We start from the raw sequence: 25744 nt of genomic DNA, 5'->3' as shown, positions 1-25744 counted from the left end.
TGCATGAATAATAAACGTCTGTTTACCTATTTCATAATTAAAATATTATGTCATCTGAGAAATAATTCAGGTCACACAAGATTAAGGGTCCTTCAATTGATTCAACGGTGGAATATCATTACATTGGATACAAAAAGGAAACGTATGGAGTCAAACAAATAACATGATTTACTTGAGAAACCTTAATTGGAAAAATAGCCTCTTACATTCACATCTTAAAGAAATTCTACAGTCAGAAGGCAGGGTGAATGTTTCAAAAAGAAGCGTCTCCTTCAGGCATTTCCCAGTTATCTTCATCATCATCATTCTTCTTGCTTGGAGATGCTTCTGGCTTGTTTTGGAATGGGCCTCTCATCTGGGGGCGCCTGTCATGGAGGTGAGACAATTTTAGCAGTAAATACCAATTGTCATGAAAGATCCAACAAAAAACATTGTTCATTCCTGCCATTCAACTACGCGCCGATACAAACAACACAGTTTCCAGTAAAAGGGACTGGACAACTCACAAAAATTGCAATACAACAAACAAACGACATGATAGAGAATCTATACTATGAAGGATGAAACTAAACATCACCTCGTTGAGAATCAAGAACTAGCAAACCTATCTCTAGTTCATCAGATATAGAAGTTCGTGGAGTTATGCGGTTCAAAAGCAAAATAGTTACAAAAGGGATTCAGACAATAAATGGATCACTAAGAGATACTGAAGTGCCCCTGTGTGTAAAATAAGCAGTTGTGTTTTGTCACAGAGGGTAAGCAGTGAGCACAGAAATGGGCACCACAAACACACAAAATGATGAAAATCTGAATTCCCATTCATTTAGAAGATGAAAAGGAACTTATAAACTAATCCAATATAATTGCAGCGGGAAAAGAATAAAAAAAATCAAGCACAAGTAGGTGACACACTGAGAAACCCCACTGAAATCAGGGCGTGAAGCTAGATTGCTTAGAAACAAATAAGCCCGTCAGCAGTGATTAAACTTTATACTGCTTTAGGTCACTACCCCTCAAAATTGGGTTGGCCAACCAAAACAACATGAAACAAAGCATTCAAAGTTCTGCATTTCTTTCCTCAACTTCACCTAGCACTCATAAATATTTATCTTAATTAAGATGAATTCAGATGAATACCAATGCATCATAAGAAACACAGTAACTCTCGAAACTCCCATCTCTATCTTTTGAATTCCTCAATCTGCCATCATCCAAACTCTAAAGACTGGACAATTTACTCTTCACCGAACCTTATGAACTACAAAATTATGTTAATTAAAAAAATAATTTCTTCCAACCCTAAATCCACTCGCCAATCAACTAAACAAGCATAAAAAAGAAAAAGTCACACTACAATGAGACCCATGCACAACTAATCCTCTCAAGTTAAATAAATCCTTCCATCCAAATCCCTCCTTTTCAAATTTTCTCATCAACCAAACAAAAGAAACAATAAAAAACAAAAGAATCAAATTAGTAAAGAACAACAACAAAACAGACCTTCTTCGATTACGCTTATGAGCTTCACGGGTCTTACGTTTCTTCTCTTCTTGTTTGTTCTCGTGATACCTCCTTCTCTTACACTCTTGAATAACACCAGCTCTCATGACTTCTCTCCTGAACCTATTCAGCAACCTCTCTTCAGGCTCATTATCTTCCACAATGACCTGCACATTATATGCTGATTTAAAGAAAAGGGTATTTGAATAAGCAAGTGAAGGGCACACAACTGATGACAATTCAGTCGATAAAGAACCACAGTGACCACCATCACTCTCTTGGGAAAACAATAAAGACTTGTACTTTTGAGATTGCGGGGTGGAAAAGGAGAGTTGGGGTGGTGGCACCGGGGTTTTGGGAGGTGGGTTTGAAGGTGTGAAGAAGGAGAGGAAGTTTGGGAGAGATAAAGAGGTAGCCATGGATAAAAGGACAGTGAATGAGTGAGGGAGTCCTCTGGTTATGGTGTGGTTGAGTTTTGTTGGTTCTCTTTCTGGTTTGGGTGGCTCTCTTTTGGATCAGGATGTTGGGCTGACAAGTTTGGAATTGGGCTTCTCTGTTCTTATAGCCTTTAGTTGTAAATTGGGCCATGGTTCCAAGCATTATCCTTCAAAGTATGAGCCCAACTAACAGAATTGTCAATAGGCCTGATCAAGATGGATAAGTATTGGTATGGTGGGCTTAACTTTTCACTGTTTTACTAAACAACACCACAAAAGATGGGGGGAAATGCTTTAAAGTTTCCAATCATTTTTGCTCTGTTTGTTTTAAAAAAATTAAAAAAAAATTATTTTTTTCTTCAAATTAATATTTTTTTTAGTTTTTTCATATTATTTTGATTTTAATATACTAATATCAAAAATAATTTTAAAAAATAATAAAATATTATTTTAATATATTTTCAAATGAGAAAAATTATCTCATGATGAAATTTCTTTAGTCAAATGATTAAACAGTAGCAGCCCCATTAATGTGGTGTGCTCGAATACAAGCGCCAGCAGCAATGCAAGACGGAAGCTTGGTGTCTCCTTGCGGTTGAAAAAGAAAGAAATACCGCTTGTGTTTGTTTTTTAGTTTTAAAAATATATTTTTAAAAAGAACTTAATCACGGCAGCACCGCAATGCCTCAAATGGTTCTCTCTCTTTCAGGGCGCTGCAGCCGTGCTGTCATCAACAAGCCATGCGTGTCACATCATTCGCTGTGAAAATGGAAATGTCATGTTCCTCGTTGGCCGAAATCAGGAGCCCTAATTTTAGTTCTACACGGTTCCAGAGTTTCACAAAATTGAATATGGACTTTTTCTAAACCATCAGCCATATGTGTCTGTCAAATATTATCTTGTTTTGGGCACTTGGTCATCGGAATCTTTGTATATGATTAGGATAGGACGGTTGACCCCTTCGAAGATGAATTTTCCACCATGGATGTCGACACTTGGCTCCGCTGTGCATGTGCGTTTATGTCTATTGCCGCATGCACCGCCCCCATCATGCCATTGGGACACTCATCTCTTAATAAATCTTATTAATCCCCGATTAGAGGGCATTTAAACACGTTCACTTGCACACAGATAAGTCGTAAAGTCTTCCCGTGGAACTCCTCCCCCGTCCACATTAACCTCTATACCGTCTAAAACGAACATAGAAGGTGATGACTTAACTTCTTTTATTGAATAAAATGGGTTTCATTAATATGTTAGATTTAATATATTTGACTTGATTGTCAAATAATTCTAATGAATACATCATATTCAAAAAGATATAGTTATTATCAAGTTTTAAGGTTATATATCCGATCATGAACGATCATTTATTATAAAAATATTAAAAACATAATATATATATATATATATATATATATATATATATATTCAGGGGCGGAGCTAGAATTATTTGTTAGGGGGGCCATAATTAATATAATAAAATAAAATATTTATTTTACTTTATTGTACATGAGTTGTAAAAAAACCTGTATAATTTAGTTTTATTCAAATAACTTACTATAAACATATAATGATCTTTGTATGAGGTAAAAGGTTTGAAGAAATGTCAAATTGAGTCAAAGTAACGAAGTTAATTTCATCTTCATAATATATTCAACACTTTAATGTTGGTCTTTATATCATCAAATATAAACATATAAAGTATATAAGAAACATTAGCTAAAACGAAGCATTATTTATGTTTGATAACCTTTGAAATAAAGCAAAAAATAATAAAGAATTATTCTCACTAATCAACGCGGGTTCTTTATAAACTGAGACGCATTGGAATTGCTCAATCATAACTTTAACATTACACATTGGAGTTGGTTCACTAGGCTGCGAGTTATCAATATTTTTTTTTGAAAAAAAAAATCAAATTCTTCTTATTTTGTTCATAGTTCAACCTAAAATCAAAACATATATCGTGAGAAAAAATTGATAATTTTGGTGACTCTGCTAAAAACAAAACATAAAAAAAAAAATCAAAGTATAATCAAAACAAACCAATGAAATATATCTAATTAATTAAAAAAAAAACATTATAACAAGAATTCAAAAAACAATTGGAAAAATTAGCAGATCTAAAAAAAAAAAAAGTAAAAATGGTAGAATTATATATATAAAAAAACCTCATCAAATTAATTAACAAACATCTCAAAATAAAATAAAAATAGATTTTAAATTTAAGTTACCTTATTTTGTTTAATGAAAAATAAATTAATTGATGGCTCTATTTCAATTTTTTCGTTGAAAATTTTTACTTATAATTTATATTTATATTTTTGTTTTTGACCGGCTGCAAAATTTATTGTGCAAAATAATGAATTTATATTTACAGAATTTATATTAGGGTACGTAAATTAATTTTTAAAAAAATTCAAATTGAAAAATCACACTTAATTACAGTAAAAAAACTTACTTTTGTAGAATAAAAAACCTCATCCACACTTAGCTATATATATAGGGGTGGAATATTTTAGGGCTTGCCCCCCTCCTTCCGCCCCTGTATATATTAGTGTACACATGATCTTTTTAGAGACCTATCATTTTTATTATTTTATTAATGAGATATATGAGATATTTATCTCCTTATTAATACCGTAAAACATAGAAAACTTTTTATATTCAAATTAATTAATGCATTCACCCATAAGATTTTAAAAAAGAAACTCTAGAACGTCATATTAAGAATGTGTTTATTTATCAATCAAATTTCGAAAAGTCTATTATAAAAAAAAAAAAAAATCACTATCGTTGCTTTAAGTTAGGTTTGATTCCATGTTATTTGGTGAAAATGAAATAAACTTTACTAAATAAGATGGTTAACATCTACAATCATTAATTATATGGGCTTAATTTGAGTTATATTTTTTTATTTAATTCAGCAGGCAGGCGATTTGGTGACTGTCAGTTGTTCATCTAGCTAGTTACTTGCTAGCTATTTCAGTAGTAAAAACGAGTGTAGCAGTAGTCAAGCATGATATATATATCGTAAATTAGGCCATAAGATGGTAGAAATCGGTAAACAAGAACAAAAATATAGGTATGTTATAAAATAATATAAATTATATTCTAAGATTTTATTAACAGTTTAAGTTATTGGGTTGAGATAGTTTTTTAACATGGTATCAGAGTTTTAATAATCAAGCGGTTCACGAGTTCGAATCTCACATCTTCTATTTATTTGATAAAAATTAAGCACAAAGTAATATAGATTTGTGCAAGTTTCAAGTTCAAAGGCTTTCACTTGAGAGAGTGTTATAAAATAATATAAATTATATCCTGAAACCTTACCTAACAACTTAAATTATTAGATTAAAATGATTCTCTGACAAGGTTCAGTTCTATAACGATCGATCATATATATTGAATATTCTGTTTTCATTAAGAAATTGAACAATTTGTTCAGTTAATAAATAAAAGTGGGAATTATACGCGAAAACGACACCCCTTATATATAGTTTTAATCTATAAAATCCAAATTAATCAACTAACTTCATCAGCTGTGTATAACCTAGCAATCAGGCAACGTTGGACGTGTTCGGAGAGGTTCATATTTGAGGTGTAATAACTGTACCAAAGACCTGCTCAAACCCAAGTCCATGAGCAATCGTGTCAGCAATGATAGAGGTGTGAAGGAAAGCGTCTTGTGCTTAATTTTTACTGTCCAAACAGGTGACCTAGATGCTTGATTTGACGAGAGCTCATAGGCGCCCTGCAATGGCTTGCATCAACGAAGGGCATATGCTCAAAGCACAGCAACACACAGCTAAATGAATATGTTCCACGTCTGAAATGACATTTGCTCAACTATTTATGTGACGTTGATGGTTGCCTTCTCTCTCGTTATTAGCCTAGCAAGCTAGTGACTTGTCATCACTGTAGTCGGGAAAAACAAACGAAGGTGGGCATCTGTGAAATGGTCGCATTACAGAGAAACATTCAAGAAGGTACTTAAGTATGTGCGAGGCTTGGGGGCCATTGCATTAGCATTAGGAATGATCGATCGTTAGTCTATTATAGGTTTAAACCTCTTTTAAAAGCAAGGCACTTGTCCTCTTATACCCCATTTTTGAAGCATCACATGGCTCGTGAGCATCCCAAAAAGGTGACTGGTTTAGGTAAACGAGTCCTTTTTAAGGTTTGTTTATCTCCATGAAAAGGGATTTATGCAAGTGCTGCTTCGATCTCTCGCCGTCTAAAACAAGATTAGTGGGTTTCATTCTTTCTTTCTTTCTTTATGTTCTAGGGTTTTTTTTAAAAAAATGCCTTGGCCCTTTTCCAAATCTGTGTCCTTGAGGCTGATTAGGCCCTCGCCCTCCGGCCAATCCCACCCTCAGCTCAAGAGATTACATGCACCTGTGGTGGCAAGAATGCTAAACCTATGCAATGACAGTGAAGCCTTGATCAGCTTTTGATTATAAATATAGAAAGAGCAAAGGTAAATCCACCACACTAATCAGTGGAGAGCCAACACATAAACTTTCCTTAAAATATGCTTAATGTTAATTAAAGAAAGCCTCATCCAATGGACATCCACTTTCTGTGCGAATTGGCTGCATTAAACTAATGAATCCCACATTGTTAATTATCTCTATTATAATCTTGATTAGAGCATTCTGAAGAGGACAGACGTGATGCCTTCTAACTAGCTAGTCCATTGTTTATTAATTTGTAAATGTTGCCATAGCAAGCTCATGCTTCTAGACCAGCTGCCACTTGTTGTGCTTTGCTTTCTTCAAAAGTTTCCCCTATATCATATCTGCATATGCTTATTAAACAACCTCTCTCTTTTTTCCCTGAAAAAGTTGATTATGGACAGCTCATGGGATGTCTCACGGACCAGATTAATTACCTTATGTTAAAAGCTTGTTCATTGGATTCATTTTCAAGGCAGATTTCAACCTCTCGGTTCCTTTTTTGTTTCTTCTCTCCACCTTGTTAATTCAAGAATCCCATCAAACGTGATTGTCCATCCACTTTATGCTTAGATTCTTGTGAGAAAGCAATGCCTCAGGAGGCCTCCAGCGACCCCCTTGGCCACTTCGTGAGACCGCTGCAAGCTTCTCCGATCAGGGGGCCTCCTTCCATATTTTAGAGTTTAAAGTGTTCTTGCAGGCGGGTCTAGTTAATTTCATGGGATAAAACTATCAAATCTTACAGCAAATTAACAGATATAATGGCTAAGGATCATCGGTTGTGATACTAACTAGATCATCCTCGTTAAAACTCGCTTGTTATATTTATTTTTATTGACTCTAAAGAGGAGGTTGGTATGGTGGCTGAGGGCGTTTGCTTTATTCTTTGACTTTATAGATTCAAACCCTATTGCCACTATCCAGGACCATGTATTATAAATGATTTATTTATTTTAATGAATTAAATCAATGCGAGAGGTATGTTCTTATGACCGTCCAATAATAAATTTAGTTTCAATCAACTGGTCGAAGAATATCTTCACCATACAGCAGAAAAGAAAGAAAGATGAACACTTAATTAGACTTCAAATTGAATAAGTAAGCTCCAGGATTCTTAAAGCATCTAATTGTCTGACAAAATTTTTTTTTTTTTTTGGAAGAAAGAATATTAGTTTTTGCCGCAAAGAAAAAACCGGTAATGATCTCTTTTTATATTATGTTTTTTTTGGATATAAATTAATCTTATGGTCTCTCTTTTTATTCTTTTATTAAATTCAGTTTTTCAACCTAAATCTCCCATTAAATTTTTTATTATTATTAATATAGGTGTCCAGGCTAGCTTGCATAAACCTTAACTAATTCCATAAATCTTGAAATTAACGACCATGTAAGCCTCTAATGATCATTATATTATCAAGTACAAAGTTCAAATTTAAGATCATTAACAAACCTTTTAATCTCAATTTCTTATTACTGAGCCACAAAAAATTTCTTATTAATTTTGTAACTATAAGCTGGGTGAAAAAAAGATTTAATTTCTTTTTTTTTTTAGAAAGGTTTTATTTTTTCTAGATACACTTAAATCGATGAGGAAAATACATCCATAAATCATATTAAAAGGTTTTTTTTAAGGAAAAAAAAAAAGAGCATAACTTATATCGAGCATAATTGAATAAGTGATAATTGCTGTCAGGTTTCTGGTTTGCTTGTTGTCTGGATGTTCAAAGAGGGAAAAGATAAATGAAAGAAGAAAATTTCAAATTCGTAAAGGCAAACGACAAAAGAGTCAGCTTTGCCAATTCTCTCAATTCCAAATTGTTCACTTAGAAACTTTGATTAATAATTAAGGATGAACCCTTTGAAGTCCTCGTGGATTAACTCCCCCCAAGCTTCTTCTTTTTTTTTTTTTTTCTTTTTTTAGTGCCAAGTGCTGCTAACAAGAAACATCTAAAGCCAATTCATGAAGGAAAAATCCTGGCCACAACACGCAGGAGGACTTTTATTATTATTATTATTATTATTTCTTACAAGAAAATGTTATTGTTATTATTTCTTACAAGAAAATGACACATTTGTCGCAGTTATCAATTGAATCCTCCATCTATCATGCATTACCCACCAGTCTAGAAGTGGTGCATTATCTTGAGAAAACAAGTCCTTTTCACTTTTTTTTAAAAGTAAGAATTCTAAGATGAGAGTTAATTGGATAATGTTCAATGGATGTGGGACTCAATTGGAATTTTTTTTTTTTTTTTGGCTTTCAATTTAGTTTTCAATGATAGTTAATTAAGAGATAAATATGTCCCTTGTCTTTGTTTTTACCAGGAGAAACAAGAGATATATATATTAATTAAGAGAGAATTCTGCTGAATAATTTTGATGTAAAATTTATACAGAACTCAAGGCATCAAACGTCACTAACACGTAATTTTGTGCGAGAGTTTGACCTAATTACCTTAGCGTTACAGCTAAAATTCCAAACAAAAAAGGTAGGCAGTAATTGGCCTAATCGGATTATATTAGTTGGTACCAATCAACATTTATAAAAGTACTTGTGTCTTGATAATCATGATTGAGCTGCTGCTTGGATTCTTTACTTTTCTTTCTTCTTTTGGGTTTTCAACAAGGGGTTAAAGCTCAACTAGCTTTCGGGTATAATGGGAAGATAGTTTTTGTTTTTTTCAAATATTTTTATTTATTTATTTAGAGTTTGAATATATATGAAATGTCTTGATAAAACTAAACTCGAATTCTAATTGGCAAAAGAATTATCATTTTATTTATAGCATGAAACAGAAAAATAATAAAAAGTTGGACACTAAATGTAATTAATTTGTTTTCATATTTTCTTCATCGTAACTCCTTTCTATCGTATATGTACCAAGAGACACCCAACACATATATACACTTAATATATTGAATTGACAATATATAATTAAATAAAATATTAATAACTTAAATAGATAAAAATAAAAACATAGCATCTGAATAAAAAAATAATAGCTAAAAAAATACACTTCATCCCAACATCATAACTTGTTTTGAAAACAATTAAAGTTTATTCTAGAATAAAACCCTACTTTTAACTTGTTTTTTTAATTTTTTTCATTAAAATATTTTTTTAAAAAAATTAACATGGATATCTATGTTAGTTTGTGCGCATCTCAATAAGTTTCATGAGCCTTGAAATTAAAGATTATAAATTTTTAACAGCTATGAGATTTGTGAGATTCTAGCTAACTATTGACCTCCAGAACCTGATTTTTATTTTTTAATAAATATTTGGCCATGTTTGCTTTATATGCGTGGCATTACACATTAGAACAAGAATGGTTCACTCGTACGTTCAATCTCTTTAATTATGATTACCAGTCTTCTTGAAACACTGACAAATAAATAATTTGATTAACTAAAACTAAGTACAAGTGCTACATGAAAAAGTTTTTAATTTCTAGCCTCGTTTCCACTACAAAATCAAAGGATTTGTTTAGGTCAAGATTATACAACAACGTGATTCGAATTGCTTCCGCAAAGCTCATCTTACAAGATCTGATAAAAGAAGAGGTTCAAATTAGTCGACACAACCTTTTCTTTTAGAAACAATAGTCTCTTGTTCCTCTCTGCATCCCAAAATACGGTCTAAATTAGTGTCATCGTGCAGGGTGCTCTTACTATAATATTTTTTATTTATTAAAAATATATTAAAATAATTTTTCTAAACTTTTTTTATTTTTTCTATCTGTACATCAAAACTAATAAAAATATGAAAACATTTATCGTGTATTAATTTGATGCATTTTTATATAAAAAAATTTAAAAAATATTTTTAAAAAAGAATTGAACTGCATAAACAAATTCACTCTACCAACAAAAAAAAATATAAAAAATAAATGTGAATTCACACCCTATATATATTGCTTACAAAAAAAGAAGTCAATTCTCGTTGGAAGAAAATTACAAAAATTAAGATAAGCTGCATGAACGAATTCACTTTACCGACAAAAAAACTAAAAAGAAAATATGAATTCATACCCTATATTGCTTACAAAAAGACAAGCCAATGATCATTAGAAGAAAATTACATAAATTAAGGTGATTTAAAAATTCTTAATTTATTTTTTTGTAAATATATAAATATTTACCTATATTAATAATATAGAAAAAATAAAAATTAGAATCCAAATTAGTAACTACTCACCATCATAGTTATCAAATTTGTTCTAGCTCTATGGAAAAATTTTGTAATCTCTTTATTTTTAAATTGGATTAGATTTGCTTTTGACTTGTTTAAAAAGTTGATCCAGTCACATGTTATTTAATTGGCTTGATTAAACTTGGATAAGATCTAATTAGATAAACTTCAAATATAACTCTTTATTATTTTGATTCAAAGTAATTTTTATTTTTATTTTTATTTTATTTTTATTTTTATTTTTATTTTTCAAAATGTGTTATCTTAAAATGGATTTAAGTTTACTCATCCAATTATCCCTAACCAAGTCGTAATTAGATGGGATGTGATAATTATGCCCATGACACCGGACTCAACAAAACAGCATAAAATCGTTTTCAAAAGCCTTGATTTCTTCCACGCTAGCTATAAGCTCACCCATCAAAATGGACTTTTGACACTTTCCTAATCAAACAAAAAACATCTCATTATTATGGTTCTCCTCAACATATCATTTTTTTCTTGCTTTACACAACAGAAGAAAGAGATGAGAAATACCACGTCTTACCGAATTTTATAAGAATTGTTTATTTTTATATTTTAAAAATATTTTTTTTTAAAAAATAAATTTTATTTTTATTTTTTTCTTTCCTTCAAATTAATATATTTTTGATATTTTAAAATTATTTTGATGTGCTAATATAAAAAATAATTCTTAAAAAATATAAAAAAATATTATTTAAATATATTTATAAGTGAAAAACACTTTAAAAAATAATTATAATCATATTTTAAAACATGTTAATGTTCTTAGCCTTAAAACCAATATATATATATAATAACCAAAAATTAAAATTTTAACGACTAGGATTAAGGGATTAAGACATGTTCATCGTTTTGACCCACATGCTTCAAACCATTGGATGGAATTTCAAACATGCAAGGAAGTTGATTGATCAAACCATGAAAGGATATACTTTTTTAATATAATCAATTGATCAAACCATGAAAGGATATACTTTCTTAACATAATCAATTGTTCACGAGATCATAAATATATTAGATCAAGCTTTCCTTAATTCTTTTTCCTTGCATGTAAAATATTATTTTTAAAATAATTAAAATGTTTTTTTTTATATAACAGTTGGATGACACCTTAAAAAAATAAAACTAAAAAAATACTTGAATTTAAATATAACATAGTTTAGAAGTATCAAAAAAGAAATTATTGATAGTTGGAAAACAAATTCTTAAAAGAATTTTAAAAAATTTAATCATTTGAGAAATAAATTTACTTTGATTCTATCATACCAAATAAATAAATAGAAAAAGAAAAAGAAAAACAATGTTGCATAATGAATCCTCATTCTTGAAAAGGAAATTATAAATTACCATACAAAAAGAAAAGGAAAAAGAAAAAGAAAAAGAAAAAGATTGATAGTTAATGCTTTGTTGTGTTGTTGGAGGCGATGATGGTAGTAGCAGCCAAAAGAAGAAGAAGAACAACTGAAAATGAATAATTAAATTAATTGTATTATAATCCCACAAACAATAACTCAAGCTAAATTAATCAGGCTTTTTTTGTTTTGTTTTTTTAGAAAAAAAGAAAAGAAATCCTCTCTAACAAATGGGTTGTCTTCAAATTGAACTCTTTCACCATCATCCATACACTTATTATAAACCTCTCTCTATCTCCTCCTTCTGCTCTTCCTCTCTCTTTCCTTCTCGATTTTTAAATATTTTCTCTATCTTTTTTCTCTTAATTCTAACCCTTAAAACCCTCGTTTCTTTGATGATTTATTTTCTCTATCTCTCTTTATAACCGTCCCTTCATTTACTTCACTTCCTTTGACTTGACTTGACTAGGAATTACCTTAACTGGTACGCCTCCCTCTCTCTGTTTGTGTGTATATATGTTTTGTCTGAAGAACGTTTCTTGGTACTTTTTTGGCCTTGCTTTGTTGGGTGTGTATCCATTTTGTGTTCTTTTGACTTTTGGATTACATACCAATCTAATCCATCTCACTGTACTTTCTCCTTCCTTTTGGCTAATTTGGTTAAAGCTCTCATCTTGTTAAATTGTTTTTTTGTTGTTGGGGTTGATTCACTCTGTTGTTTTGATCAACTGGTGATACAGAAGTGTTCTTTGATTTCGAACTTCAATATATCGTTTGAGGTTGGTGGATATGTACACTGTTTCTTGCTTGAATTTGAATCATGTTCTTATTAATTCATTAATGGAATCTTGATCAAGTTTGATTCATGGCATAGAGCTGTTAAGTTTTCATCTGGGTTTGCTTTGTCTATGTAGTTGGTATTCTCGTTAACCCATTTTTGGAATCTAAATCCAAGCCATGTTTCTGGGTTCATATCCTCTTTAATCTCTTGGGTCGGGAGATTTTCTTTTTGTTACTTTTGATTAGTTTCGTGTCTTCGAAATGGTTAATTGATTTAATTTATCACCTGGGTAGAAACTGCTGCTTCTAGATCTTTAACGTATATCTTATAATTTCCTATAGTATGAAAACTCTCAGGGGATTAGTTTTTTAGCAAGGTGTATCCATATTCACTCATCTGTTTAGCTGTTGAAAACAAAATTGTTTGCTTTATGTTTTTCAAATATTATGAATTTTGCATATTGGTATTTTGATTGTTGATGATAATCTGGCATTTCTTATTTGTTCTGTTCTTTCGATGACAGAGAATTTCAGGCTTTGAAAAGGTCTTTGATCCATGTCCAAAGGAAAAGAGTTGGGGAGTGAAGATGGAATAGGGGATGTGAGCAGAAATGATCCTGATCTTAGTAAGAAAAGGATGCTGGCAGAGGACTCTGGCAATAGCTCTTGGATTACTTCTAATAGCCCCCCGATGAAAAAGAATGGTGTTTGTGAAATTAGTAGAGGAGGATCGAGGTGTTATAATTTCTCTTGCAGCAATGGTAGAGTTGGTTCGTCAAATGTAAAACCTCAGGATGCAGATTACTCCTACGCTCCCCAACTTAGTGATGAGCTAGAGAATCTGATTTTAGCAAGAGTTCCAAGATCAGAGTACTGGAAGTTTCCAAACGTGAACAAGCGGATACTCTCTCTTGTAAAGAGTGGTGAGCTCTTTAAGATTAGGAGGGAAATTGGTGTTAGAGAATCATCTGTTTTTATTTTTGCAACCGGGGACAAAAGTTGGTGGGGATTTGATAGACAATTCTGTTCTCGCAGGAAACTTCCAGATCTACCAGCAGACTGTTGTTTCTCTTTTGGAGATAAGGAATCCCTTTGTGCAGGGACCCATCTGATTATTTCAGGCAGGGAGATAGAGGGGGTTGTTGTTTGGAGATATGAATTGGAAACAAACAGCTGGAATAAGGGTCCTTCCATGATCAATCCTAGGTGTTTGTTTGCGTCTGCATCCTGTGGTGCCTTTGCTTTTGTAGCTGGTGGAGTGACCGGCACTGGTGTTGATGTTCTAAATTCCGCAGAGAAATATAATCCAGATACTAAATCATGGGAAGACCTTCCAAGGATGCGGCAAAGAAGAAAGCTTTGCTCTGGTTGTTTCATGGATAAAAAATTTTATGTGATTGGAGGACGGAACGAGGAGGGAAATGTTCTGACTTGTGCTGAAGTCTATGATGAGGATAAAAAGGCATGGGACCTGATCCCAGACATGTTGGAGGATACACCAATCGCTACTTTCCAATCTCCACCCCTCATTGCTGTTGTGAACAATGAGCTTTACTCCCTTGAGCCTTCATCAAACCAGTTGAAGGTATACTTGAAAAAGAGCAGAACATGGAAGAAATTAGGAGCAGTGCCGGTAAGAGCAGATTCTAACAAAGGATGGGGTGTAGCCTTCAAGTCTCTGGGCAATGAACTACTTGTAATAGGTGCATCTACATCCACAGTTACTTATTCCGGGGATGGCATGGCTATATACACCTGCAGACCTGATTCTGAAGCTGAAGAATTGCTTTGGAGGCCTCTTGAGTGTGGCAAAAACAGGCTGAGTAACTTTATATTGAACTGCTCTGTTATGGTAGCTTGAATTTTGACACTCCTAGGCAGTAACTCTATAGAGTTGTTATATGAGTATCGAATAATAGCTACATTTGAAATTAGGATTTGGCACACTAGATGCTTCAATATATATTTTCAATACATCCTCAGGTATTTCGTTAGGTGTCTCTCCAGATTGTGTGGTGGATGTGGGTATTTAAGAAACCTAGCTGAATTATAGCGGTCGAGTGTCTTGTATGTACTTTTATTCTCAATGACTTCGGATCTTGGCATGTTGAACTGTGTTCTGGCTTTGATGTTATCTTCTGATAACACAGCTTGTCATTTTGTTTGATGTCATATTCAGATCAAGGAACATAAGGCAATAATTATGACCTTGATACCAACGAGTCTAGGTTAGATTTGTTGGAACTCTTGAAAGATCGGTACAGCAAAGGAGCATTGCCTGTTTACTGAATTGGGATAGTTGATACTCTTAACTCTGTTTGTCAAAACATTTTATTATTCCTTTTTCCTGTTCCATCTACTTGATTTCTATTACCATCATGAAGTGCAGTTCATCACGTTCCAGTAGGGTATTTTCACCAAAATTGTCCAGAAAAGAAGTGGGGAGAGTATAAAGCAACGCCACACCCAAATAAGCTGAGTTGTTGCCCAAGCAAATCCCGTGGAGAATTGTCATGTTCCACTGCCGTCAATGATTCTTAATTTGGAACAGTTTGCTGGTTTGACTCCACAGTTAATTCGTGAAAATGAATTTTCCACTAACCACGAGAATGTAACCTGGATCGCTTTGAAGGTTCTTGCAAAGTTACTGCAGGAATGCAAAGGGAACATAAATTCTTCAAAATCAGCACTAAAGATTGCTTCGTAGTTGCTGACTGCTGATATAACCCTAGATACAGTCAACCATCATTTCTAAGAGCAACTATAATGTTTTGTCTTTTCAACTTTTTCTGCATTAGATTTTACGTGGCAGAAGATACTGACAGATGATCTACCACCATGAGATGATATGCATTTCAAGTTTCGTAAACGCATCCCCCCACAATAGGGTTCTTGATGCAAATACATGCCTTGCAGGAAGAAAAGCTTCTGAGAAGTGAGATGAACAAAAAGAAATCGAGACAAATTTGCTTCCAGGTAGGGATGGAAATAGCACGGCTTGGATTTTTTTATATCTGTACCTCTACTCTATTCATTCATTATTTATTAAGTACAAAATTTAGATTCTTATAAATTATATATAGGGTTTTGGGTATCCATTATTTGCTATTTTTTATTATTCAATAAAAAATAAAATAGTTAATATATATATATTTGAAGTATGTATATGCATATTAATAATAAATATTAGATGTATTTTATGTCTGAGATGTAATATATCATATTATATATATTTATATAAAAAAAATTAAATGTTATACAAATATATTTATATAATACCAATATATATTACGGGTTAGGTTCAAACGAGTTTCAAGTCGGTTTGATAATATATATACTTTATCTGTTAAATATCGGATAAGATAATTATTATCTAAAGAATGCTTATTTATTCAGATAATATCAAAATGTATTGAATTCAGATTAAATTTCCATCCCCGGCTAGCAAGGCCATTGCATCCATGGAAGGATTACAGCTGCATATAGCTTGTGCTATCTTGATTTTTCTCGACGCCAGCTGAGTTTCAGGCTGCAAATCCAACAAATTATACCACAATATCTCTCCCCCAATTTGTAATTTCCATAAACAAAGATGTTGAGGGAAAGATCATAAAAGGGATCTTATAAAGCAAATTTCAGTCGTTTAGCATAATCTGGTATTTCGAGGAAGACCTTCAGCTGCATTCACAGGATCCGTCACAGTGAAGCAAGTCGTTGCGTTTCTGAGGTCCACATAGCACGTGAAGTAAAATTTAGATCATCCTTTGCATCCTCTGTTCTTTTTTCCAGTGTAATGTTTCAAAGGCACCCAGATGTCTACAACAACTTCAAGCAGTGTAGAAACTTGACTTGATTTCTCTTGAAGCCTCTTCGCTATACAAATTCAAAATGCTATTCTAAATTACAAAGAATCTCCTTCTTGTTGTGTATCCATTGAATAAATGTTGTGCTTGCAATCATCTGAAAGTTGATGGATCACTGCTTTAAGATGCCAACAATGGTTTAGCAAGTTACCTCCTCCTTGATTGGTCCTCCCTTTTTGGACAAAATCGAACTCAATACGGACTTGCTATGAAAAATGTGCTGCAGAAGGAGCAATAACATGCTGTTAGGAAAATGCACTAGGCTGTAGCTTGGAGAGGAGAAAGGAAAAGGAAAAGAAAGATCAAACTCACAGCTAATTCTACCATAACCACTGTGGGCTAGTTGCCTCTGTTTCTATGCTCAAATATGAGATATGCACAGAGAATCCATAACCAGACCCTTCACGGCACGCAGGTCGATCAACAAGGACTGCACATCGTTATGAATTGAAGATCATACTTAAGAGTAACTAAGTAAAAGCAAATCAAGGATAAATCTGGTGATTTAAGAGGCCATTTGAATGATGATTCTTTGCTTGAGCAGTTCGGTCAACACCACCACAGATTTGCATGAAGGGAATGGCTTGTATGGAGGCCAGGACATCTTCAAATACCTTTTAGTCTTAGATTTCCTGAATGCACAGGCGGTCCTTCTTGTTCTGAGAATCACCAAGACAAATGCAACTGTAAATAACCCATTGAAAAAATTCAAGTCAAGTGCCATCCCATCGACATATCATAGTAAACCACACATTTAATCTTTTAAAGAAACAGAAACAAATGTGATTTTCCACAGTACTTCCAAGTATATACATAGAATCACTAAGAATAGGATATCCAACCTTTTGCAATCTATAGTTACACAGATCCAACCATATAAATTCCTACAAAAAGCAAGTACCTCTCACATAGCATGTGCCAATAAAACAATAACAAGATTGCCATGTAGCATCATTCACTGAACCTTTAGTCATTGGCACTGCCTTTAAAGACTCACCCAAGAACAATGCAATTAGTTCCCCCGACATTCACGAGAGACTTGTTCACATTGGCAACAAGCCCCTGCTTTTTTATCAGGTTTTAACATCAATGGAACACAAAATTAAGCACCCCATTACTTCATAACATTCAAACTTCAACTTTATACAATGATAAAAAAAAATTTTATATTCAGGATCCGTTTATAGTAGTCATCTTATTGCCATTTCCTTTCAAGGCAACCCTAAGACAACTGAAGTGACTTTCCCATGACTTTCGAGGGCAAATAGAATCAACTACCAACAAGATATCGAAACAATCACACCAATTCAACCATACATTTACCCTCAAAATAGATCCATCTTACATGGTATATACAAATACAACATTAAAAACTGCTAAATAGCATAAAATGAAAAGGGATATTTCTTTTCATCTACATTTTGTGTTCGTTAAATTTGTATGTATCCTATTCCCTGAAGTTTACGAGGCTTGTTCACAAGGCAACAAGCCCCTGCTTTTTTTCATCAGGTTTCAAAACAAGACAAAATCAAGCACCCCATTACTTGACAGCAGGGAAACTTCAACTTTGTAAATTCAAAATGCATCAAGTGAGTTTATAAATGCAAAACGCATCAACCAGGACCAGGACCAGAGGTTTCCAGTGCCACTGCCCACTTTTGTTGCCTTGCGAGCTAAACCCTGACTGCTAGGGTTTAGACGAAGGCTTGCTTTCTATAAGATTTGCAGGGTGCATTTGAAACGCTGGACAGGACGGGATAAATGAAATTGGACTGAACTGGATTGGACTCCGGAGAATAGATGAGATTTGCCCTGAACAAGAACATGCTATTTATTGAGAAGGGTGAATAATTTTTTCACAAAAGTTCATTTTGGTCTTTAAAATAATTTTAATAATTTTTTTTATTTTATTTTCATGATATTTTAGTCCTTATTTAAAAACAAATTGGTCATCTAATTTATCAAAGCATCATTAACCATTAATCTTTTCTCGGAAGCTTCGGAATCCCTCCAATACATTACTTATACCATATCTCACAACTAACTATAATTGTAGATTCCTTAATTACCTCCAATATCTACCAAGCTCCTCTGCCCTGAACTGTCACCTTCTCTAGATGTTGCGTGGGAAAAAAAGGCCAAAAAAAGAAAGAAAGTAAAACTACTCCATCATTTTTAATATTATATTAATTAAGAATTAATTTTATAATTAATTTTAATTTATATTTTTATTATTTTAATCTCATAATTTGAATTATAAATTTGATGGATTGATCAAATTTCTCTTCAAATAACATTATAATAATGAAAAAATTATTATGATGGTATAAAAATGTTTTTTGATGTTAGTTTTAAATCCTTTTGTTTCCACAAATATTTTGATCGTTTTACTAGGTAATTAAAATTAAAAAAAAAAAAACTTATTTAATAACTAATAAATCCCGTTTAATGCTAGTTGTTAGAGCTGGTCCGTTACATTACAAGATTTGGCTTTATTGTGTTAAATATAGTAATGAATCCTACTACGAGACGAACCAAATGTATTTTCTTTTCAAATCTTGGTTTTTATTTCATAACTGATTTTGCATTATATAGTTTTCTCTTTAGTGACCTTTTCAAATTTTATTTTATTTTTTGATAAAAAAAAACACAACGTCATGGCCATAATCCATAAATGAATGTATGATTTTCACCATTTATTTATTTCATGTAAACTTAAATCCCCCATTTCTCTTCTAGAACTTTTCTGATTGGTAGGCTGGATTTAGGTTTTCGGACTTGTAATCTAAGCTTGCTTGAAAGTCTTAGGCCTTTCTATACTCATGGGGTTCAGCCCATTATCCCTTCACACAGACCTTCTCTATAACAACTCTCTTTAGGAACGACACGTCGTTCACCCCAAAACTACAAGTCGTCCTCTACGTTGAACTCTATCTCTCACTCTCTTTTCCGTACGGAAAAGAAAACAAAGGCACACAGAAAGAGAGAGAGAGAAACAAAGCGAAGCAAAGGAAAGGAAAGCCAGTCTTCTCTCTCCTCTATTTGCAAACTCTTTAGCCTTAGCTCACTAAGAAGCAGAAGAGAACAACTACCAAAAAAAACCAGAAGCAGTAGACTTTTACCTTAACGGCACTTCTGTAAGATTTCATCTCATCTGGTTTTTTCATTTGAATTCCTTTTGACAAATCCAAACTCAAAACCTTTTATTCATTTTTTTTCAAGGTTCCCTTTTAGATAGATACCCATGATTTTTATTTCCTGTCTTTATCTTCCTTATCTAGAACAAAATGATTTGTGTTAAAGTGGGGTTGAATTAACATCTTTTGTGAAATTAGGGTTTTTCATTTCTGCCTCTTGAAGCTCATTCGCTGTTCGTTCCTGCTAAAGATTGGGGCTTATCTAGGGCTTATAGCTCTTTATTTCCATTCAAGTTTGATTCCTGATTTCTAAGGGGGGAAATTTGTTTAGATTTGCATATTTTTGGTGGGTTTTTGTTTCTTTAAGGTTTTAATTATGGCAGAGTTTTAGATGCTTTGGGTGTTCGAAGCTAATTGGGGGTTGGTAGTTTTAGCTTGTTTTTAGGCTAATTTAGTGGGTAATTTATATAGTGATTAGATATGTCTATGAACAACAGCAACAACAACAACAATAATAACCCGCCAAAGAGTTTGGGGCAATCTTCGTCACCATTTGGGAATTCAGGGATGGTCAATCCATCGATGGGTGCGAACCCAACATTCCCACAACAAGCGCAGATGGGTGCTGGCTTTCAGGGTGGTCAGTTCCAGCTGTCCCAAGCACAGGCTACTTTGCAAGCCCATTTGAAAGCGCAGCAGGCTCATGCTCAAGCACAAGCAGCTCACGCTGCTCAAGTTCAAGCAGCTCATGCACAATTCCAAGCTCAATTACAAGCGCAAGGGGTTTCTCTTAACCAAAATCAGAGTGCTGGAATAGGCAATTTGGGTTCATCTTCACCGTCGTTCTCGACTCCTGGCAATGCTAGTGCAAAACGGCTCCCTCAGAAACCTCTGGGTAGACCTCCTGGTGTTCCCATGTCGAGCATGGTTTCACCATTGAAACCCATGGATCTTTCTTCTGCTGCACGTAGGAAGAAGCAGAAGCTACCAGAGAAGCAGCTACAAGATAGAGTAGCAGCAATTCTGCCTGAGTCTGCTCTGTACACCCAGCTTCTTGAGTTTGAAACCCGTGTTGATGCTGCTTTAGCTAGAAAGAAGGTTGACATCCAGGAGGCGCTTAAAAGCCCTCCTTGTGTTCAGAAAACCCTTCGAATTTATGTCTTCAATACATTTTCCAATCAGATAAGAACAATCCCCAAGAAGCCAAATGCTGACCCTCCGACTTGGACTCTTAAAGTTATCGGGAGAATCTTGGAAGATGGGGTAGACCCTGACCAGCCTGGAGCAGTCCAGAAATCAAACCCGTTGTACCCAAAGTTCTCATCTTTTTTCAAGAGAGTGACAATTCAGTTGGATCAGAGACTATATCCTGATAATCATATCATTGTATGGGAGCATGCTCGATCACCTGCACCTCACGAGGGTTTTGAAGTCAAGAGAAAAGGGGACAAAGAGTTCTCTGTGAATATACGATTGGAAATGAATTATGTGCCTGAGAAATATAAGCTCTCTCCAGCTTTGATGGAAGTTCTTGGTATAGAAGTTGAAACCCGTCCTAGAATAATAGCTGCAATTTGGCATTACGTGAAGGCTAGGAAACTGCAGAACCCTGAGGACCCTTCGTTTTTCAATTGCGACGCACCTCTTCAGAAAGTATTTGGGGAATCAAAGATGAAGTTCACGATGGTTTCACAGAGGATATCTCAGCATTTATCTCCTCCACAGCCAATACATTTGGAGCATAAAATTAAGCTGTCGGGGAATAGTCCAGCTGGAACTGTCTGCTATGATGTGGTGGTTGACGTGCCATTCCCAATACAGAGGGAGTTGTCTGCTTTGTTGGCAAATGCTGAGAAGAATAAAGAGATTGATACTTGTGATGAGGCGATATGTACTGCTATAAGGAAAATTCATGAACATCGTCGGAGACGCGCATTCTTCCTTGGATTTAGTCAATCACCTGTCGAATTTGTCAATGCTCTCATTGAATCTCAAAGCAAGGATTTGAAGCTGGTAGCTGGAGAAGCTAGTAGAAATGCCGAGAAAGAGCGCCGCTCAGATTTCTTTAACCAGCCATGGTGAGTTTAATTTTCTATTTTTCCTTGTTTGAACCTCTTTCATTTCATCTATTTGATCCGTAGCTTCTATTTTAGGTCCACTGTCCATGTACACATTATATGAATGCCACGGTTGACTTGATGAATAATCTTAGAATTTGACTTGTAGATGTATATCAGATATGTTGTTGCCTGCTCAAAACAATGTCACTTGAAAGATGATAAATATGGGTTCTATTATGCAATTGCTTAGCCTGCAACTTGCCAAATTGTTATTCACTTTTTTCTTTTTAGTTCTGATGTCAAGAACTGTTAATTGATCACATGATCGGGCTTGTTTTTGTTATTTAGTCACAGAATTTGCAATATCATCATAAGGATGCCTAGTCAAAAAGAGACAAATTTGGTCATCTAATTCAATTTATGAAAGCCTGCACATGACAAAATTAAAAAGAAACATCCACTCATCTGTACTTATTTGGTCATTGAACAGGGTTGAAGATGCTGTTATTCGATATTTGAACCGCAAGCCCGCTGCTGGAAGCGATGCTCCTCGGAGCATGTGAGTTGGGAGTTTGAAGAGCTGCTGATCTGTAACCCTGTCATTTATTCTTTCACTTAGCATTTGTAGATTTTCTCCTTTGTTTTGTGAAAATAGTACAGCCTATCATCGCCCTATTGCTAATGGCCCTGGGAGGAATGCTTTCATGCTTGTATTAAAACAAAATAGGTTCGGTAGCTTTCTGTTGTTTTTTTCTTTTTTTTTTTGAACATCGCTTAGGCTTTAATTATCCTCATACTTGGTTGAATTATTATGCTAGTGAAAAAAAAAGCCATCTTATCATAGAGCTTATGTTTTGTCAGTTTTGTGAATGATGCATTTACAGCCGCTTTAAACTTTGTGCTGGTTTGCATCATGCTGTGAATGCTGCGCATTGATTGGTAGGCTCATTGACATGATTCTCCTTTTAGCTTTTGCTAGTTATAATGGATAACGACAAGCCACTGAGAATCTATGACAGGGATTGTTGTGGTCTTGTGGGATATTTGCTCACTGTAGAAAGGACATGACATAAGACTCCTATAGATTGCATATTCACCTGGAGAGTTTTTATTATGATATTATGGCGCGTGCGGCGCACGTAACCAAGATAGACAGTTGACTTGTGATTGGGCATCTATCATTTCGCGCCCTCATTCTCGTATCATGGGCATTTCTTATGCCGGGTACACAACTAGTACAATCCGTAGCTTGGTGAATGAGATGCCTTTTATTCTCCACGTGTGGAGTTAGGACATGTCAGAGCTTTTGTTCCTTTTTCTTGGTTCCTTTCAGGTTCATGTTCGATTGGCCTTTTTCTGTGGCTGTGCAAGCATTGTTGTGACGCCAAAGTTCAACTAGAGACATGAACATGACAGAGCTTTCCCCCCCCAAAATGCATAATGGGAAATCACAAGCTTTTGTTCTTGAGGACCCTACACTGATATCAATCTACAAGGTAACATCACAAGTATATTTGGGAGGGGGTAAAGTTACAGAAATGTTAACTTAAGGGTTTGTTTTTTAAAGAAGTATTTTGATTACAATTGAAATTTTTTTTTTTTTGCTTGAGCTTCTTACATTTTACATAGAAATATTTAATGGCACCCTTACTTTCATATTAGCTCCCCACACCCAATCCACTCCTGCAAACCATCCATACCAAGATGGGAACAAATACTGATTTACAGGAGCATGTAGCTAAAACGTTGCTAGGAACATTAACATATTGGGAAATGACTTGCATTCCACTGTAGCAATAAACAATGAAATATCAAGGGTTTTTTAATGTTGATCCTCAAAATTTTTAAGGATTTTTTTTAATTCCAAACTTAGTTTTTTTTTTTTTAATTTTAATATTCAACATTAGGTTTATTGGGTATTGAACTTATATTTTATTTCAATTTTTCTTATATGGAGTTATCTCAATCCTTAAAATTTTGAGGACTTTTTTGTTTTAATTTCAAACTTTGTTTATTTTTCAATTTCATCCTCCTACATTGAGTTTACTAGGTATTGAACTTCATAATTTATTTCAAATTGCTTTCTATAGAGTTATCCTAGTCTTATATCTTGAGTCATGAGTTTTGCAAATTAGTCGTGCTGACTCGGGTTATTTGTTGTCTTTATTTAATTAATTTTTTTCCCAAACTCCATCTTTCAACATCAAGTCGATTGGGAGTTGGGTTTCATAATTGTTTCTAGATTTGTTTTCTATAGGATTATCACAATCTTATTACCCGAGTTGTGAGTTTATGGGTTAGTTAGGTTGACTCAGGGTTTTTTGTTTTTTTTTTTAATTGATTTTTTTTTTTCAGTTTCACCCTTCAATATTGGGTTGATTGGGAATTGTATTTTATAATTTTTTTTAATTTTTTTTTCTATAAAGCTATCTTGATCTCTTGACCTAGTTTTGGCAGGTTAATTTGAGCGGACTCTGGTTTTTTTTTTTTTTCAATTTAATCCTTCGATATTGAGTTGATTGGGCTTCATAATATATATATATATATAATTTTTTTTTCTTTCTATGATTTTATCACGATCTTATGACCTAGGTTGCGGGTTAGGCTAGTTGACTTAGGTTTTTTTCTTTTCTAGTTGTTTTTTTTTTTAATTTCATCCTTCAATATTAAGTTATTGGGAATTGGGCTTCGTAATTTATTTTGGTTTGGGTTTTTTTGGGTTATATTAGTCTCATGACTCGGGTCACAGATTTAATCGGTTGACTCAGTGGCTTTTATGTCATTTTCTAATTGATTTTTTTATCATCCTTCAACATTTGATTGATTGAGAATTGAGCTTCATAATTTATTTCAATTTGATTTTTATGGTGTTATCCTAGTCTCATAACCTAGGTTTGACAGGTTAATCCGAGTTTACTGGCTCATCTTTTTAATTGAGTTTTATTTTTAATTTTATCATTTAATATTAGGTTGATTGAGAATTGAGTTTGGTAATTCAATTTACTTTCTATAAGGTTATCAGAGTCTCATGACTTGGATAACGAATTTAGCAGATTAACCCGAGTTGATCCTAATTGACCTAATATATTATTGTTTTAATTTTATTTTTTAAAAAAAGATATCATCTAGGTTATTTTTAATTTTAGTCAAATTATATTTTTATCGACCATCTAGGTTGTCTTTGGACCTACCAAGTCGACCAGGTCACATGAGATCTGTCCCTATATAGTTTAAAAAATTATTTTGCTAAAACAAACATGTTAACAACACCTAAATATTTTATTTATGTAAAAAAAAAAAAACTAATTTAGCCCATAGTGCAGCTTGAAAAGTGATCGAGTACGATTCTAACATGTTTAATCCCTTTTATGAGGAATTAATATTTCCTTTACATTTCTCGTCATCGATTAAAAATCAAAGAACTTTCTTTTCCTAGCGATCCCATTATCAAATAATTTCTTCATATTGATTTTATTTTAACTAGTACATATTTAATCCATTTTAACCCTAATTCCAACACATTTTTATAAGCTAGTTCTATTATGAGAAGCACGGAATATATGAAATAAATTACCAAGTATTAGATGTAAATCCCGGTTAAAGACCTTTAGAAAAAAAACGCTAATAAATTTAATCCACGTGTAAAATGGATTAATAAGGAAAATTAAAATAAGGAAAATGGAATAATCTAAAATAAATTCTAAATGCTGAAATTTATAGGTATGGCTAGAATTTTAAAACAAGTCAAGATGGAATAATTAGAAGAAAATATTAGGCTAATGTAGTATTTAAGAGAAACTAGGGGTTGATTTGTAATTAGAAGAAAGTAGCCATATAAATATAAGTTTGGCTTCCAAAGAAAGGTAAGCATTGTCGTGAGTTTGATAAGCAAGAGAGGAGGGAGGTTTCATCTTTTCTACTAGAAATTCTTCCATT

The 25744-nt window shown here is 33.4% G+C and overlaps 3 protein-coding genes and 2 non-coding genes across 8 annotated transcripts; 2 read left to right on the top strand and 3 right to left on the bottom strand.

Annotated features, from left to right (window-relative positions):
- Positions 1-65: 65 nt before the first annotated feature.
- LOC118063384 (small ribosomal subunit protein bS21c) lies at positions 66-1966 on the bottom strand. The gene is made up of 2 exons (XM_035077403.2): positions 1501-1966; positions 66-365 (listed from the first exon to the last, which is right to left on the bottom strand). Exons 1-2 carry the CDS (start codon positions 1917-1919, stop codon positions 254-256), a joined length of 531 nt encoding a protein of 176 aa, XP_034933294.1. The 5' UTR covers positions 1920-1966; the 3' UTR covers positions 66-253.
- A 10236-nt stretch (positions 1967-12202) lies between these two features.
- On the top strand, positions 12203-15187 carry LOC118063375 (F-box/kelch-repeat protein At3g27150). 2 transcript variants are annotated; one of them, XM_035077398.2, is made up of 2 exons: positions 12203-12452; positions 13273-15187. In XM_035077398.2, exon 2 carries the CDS (start codon positions 13305-13307, stop codon positions 14607-14609), a length of 1305 nt encoding a protein of 434 aa, XP_034933289.1. In that variant the 5' UTR covers positions 12203-12452; positions 13273-13304; the 3' UTR covers positions 14610-15187. The 2 variants fall into 2 exon arrangements, with proteins under 2 accessions (XP_034933289.1, XP_034933285.1); XM_035077394.2 differs by lacking the exon at positions 12203-12452 and adding an exon at positions 12479-12747.
- A 2365-nt stretch (positions 15188-17552) lies between these two features.
- On the bottom strand, positions 17553-17683 carry LOC118027567 (small nucleolar RNA snoR74). The gene has a single exon (XR_004683849.1). It is a non-coding gene; the product is annotated as a small nucleolar RNA snoR74 (small nucleolar RNA).
- Positions 17684-18043: 360 nt separating this feature from the next.
- On the bottom strand, positions 18044-18113 carry LOC118027574 (small nucleolar RNA snoR74). The gene has a single exon (XR_004683851.1). It is a non-coding gene; the product is annotated as a small nucleolar RNA snoR74 (small nucleolar RNA).
- Positions 18114-19561: 1448 nt separating this feature from the next.
- Positions 19562-22651, top strand: LOC118063352 (SWI/SNF complex component SNF12 homolog). 3 transcript variants are annotated; one of them, XM_035077382.2, is made up of 3 exons: positions 19562-19748; positions 19947-21826; positions 22299-22651. In XM_035077382.2, exons 2-3 carry the CDS (start codon positions 20229-20231, stop codon positions 22369-22371), a joined length of 1671 nt encoding a protein of 556 aa, XP_034933273.1. In that variant the 5' UTR covers positions 19562-19748; positions 19947-20228; the 3' UTR covers positions 22372-22651. The 3 variants fall into 3 exon arrangements, with proteins under 3 accessions (XP_034933273.1, XP_034933269.1, XP_034933279.1); XM_035077388.2 differs by having other exon boundaries at positions 19563-19748; positions 20246-21826; XM_035077378.2 differs by having other exon boundaries at positions 19562-21826.
- Positions 22652-25744: the final 3093 nt, after the last annotated feature.

Source organism: Populus alba, chromosome 1 (assembly GCF_005239225.2).
Source record: "Populus alba chromosome 1, ASM523922v2, whole genome shotgun sequence".
NCBI classification, from domain to species: domain Eukaryota; kingdom Viridiplantae; phylum Streptophyta; class Magnoliopsida; order Malpighiales; family Salicaceae; genus Populus; species Populus alba.
This window is presented reverse-complemented; position numbering and strand designations above follow the sequence as displayed.

What these genes read in the sequence shown, in the direction of transcription:
- LOC118063384 (XM_035077403.2), bottom strand. Translation starts at nt 1,919, where the DNA reads ATGGCTACCTCTTTATCTCTCCCAAACTTCCTCTCCTTCTTCACACCT. An exon ending in CATAAGCGTAATCGAAGAAG is followed by an intron (nt 366 to 1,500) that starts GTCTGTTTTGTT and finishes CCTCCATGACAG; the next exon opens with GCGCCCCCAGATGAGAGGCC.
- LOC118063375 (XM_035077398.2), top strand. Translation starts at nt 13,305, where the DNA reads ATGTCCAAAGGAAAAGAGTTGGGGAGTGAAGATGGAATAGGGGATGTG.
- LOC118063352 (XM_035077382.2), top strand. Translation starts at nt 20,229, where the DNA reads ATGTCTATGAACAACAGCAACAACAACAACAATAATAACCCGCCAAAG. An exon ending in GATTTCTTTAACCAGCCATG is followed by an intron (nt 21,827 to 22,298) that starts GTGAGTTTAATT and finishes GTCATTGAACAG; the next exon opens with GGTTGAAGATGCTGTTATTC.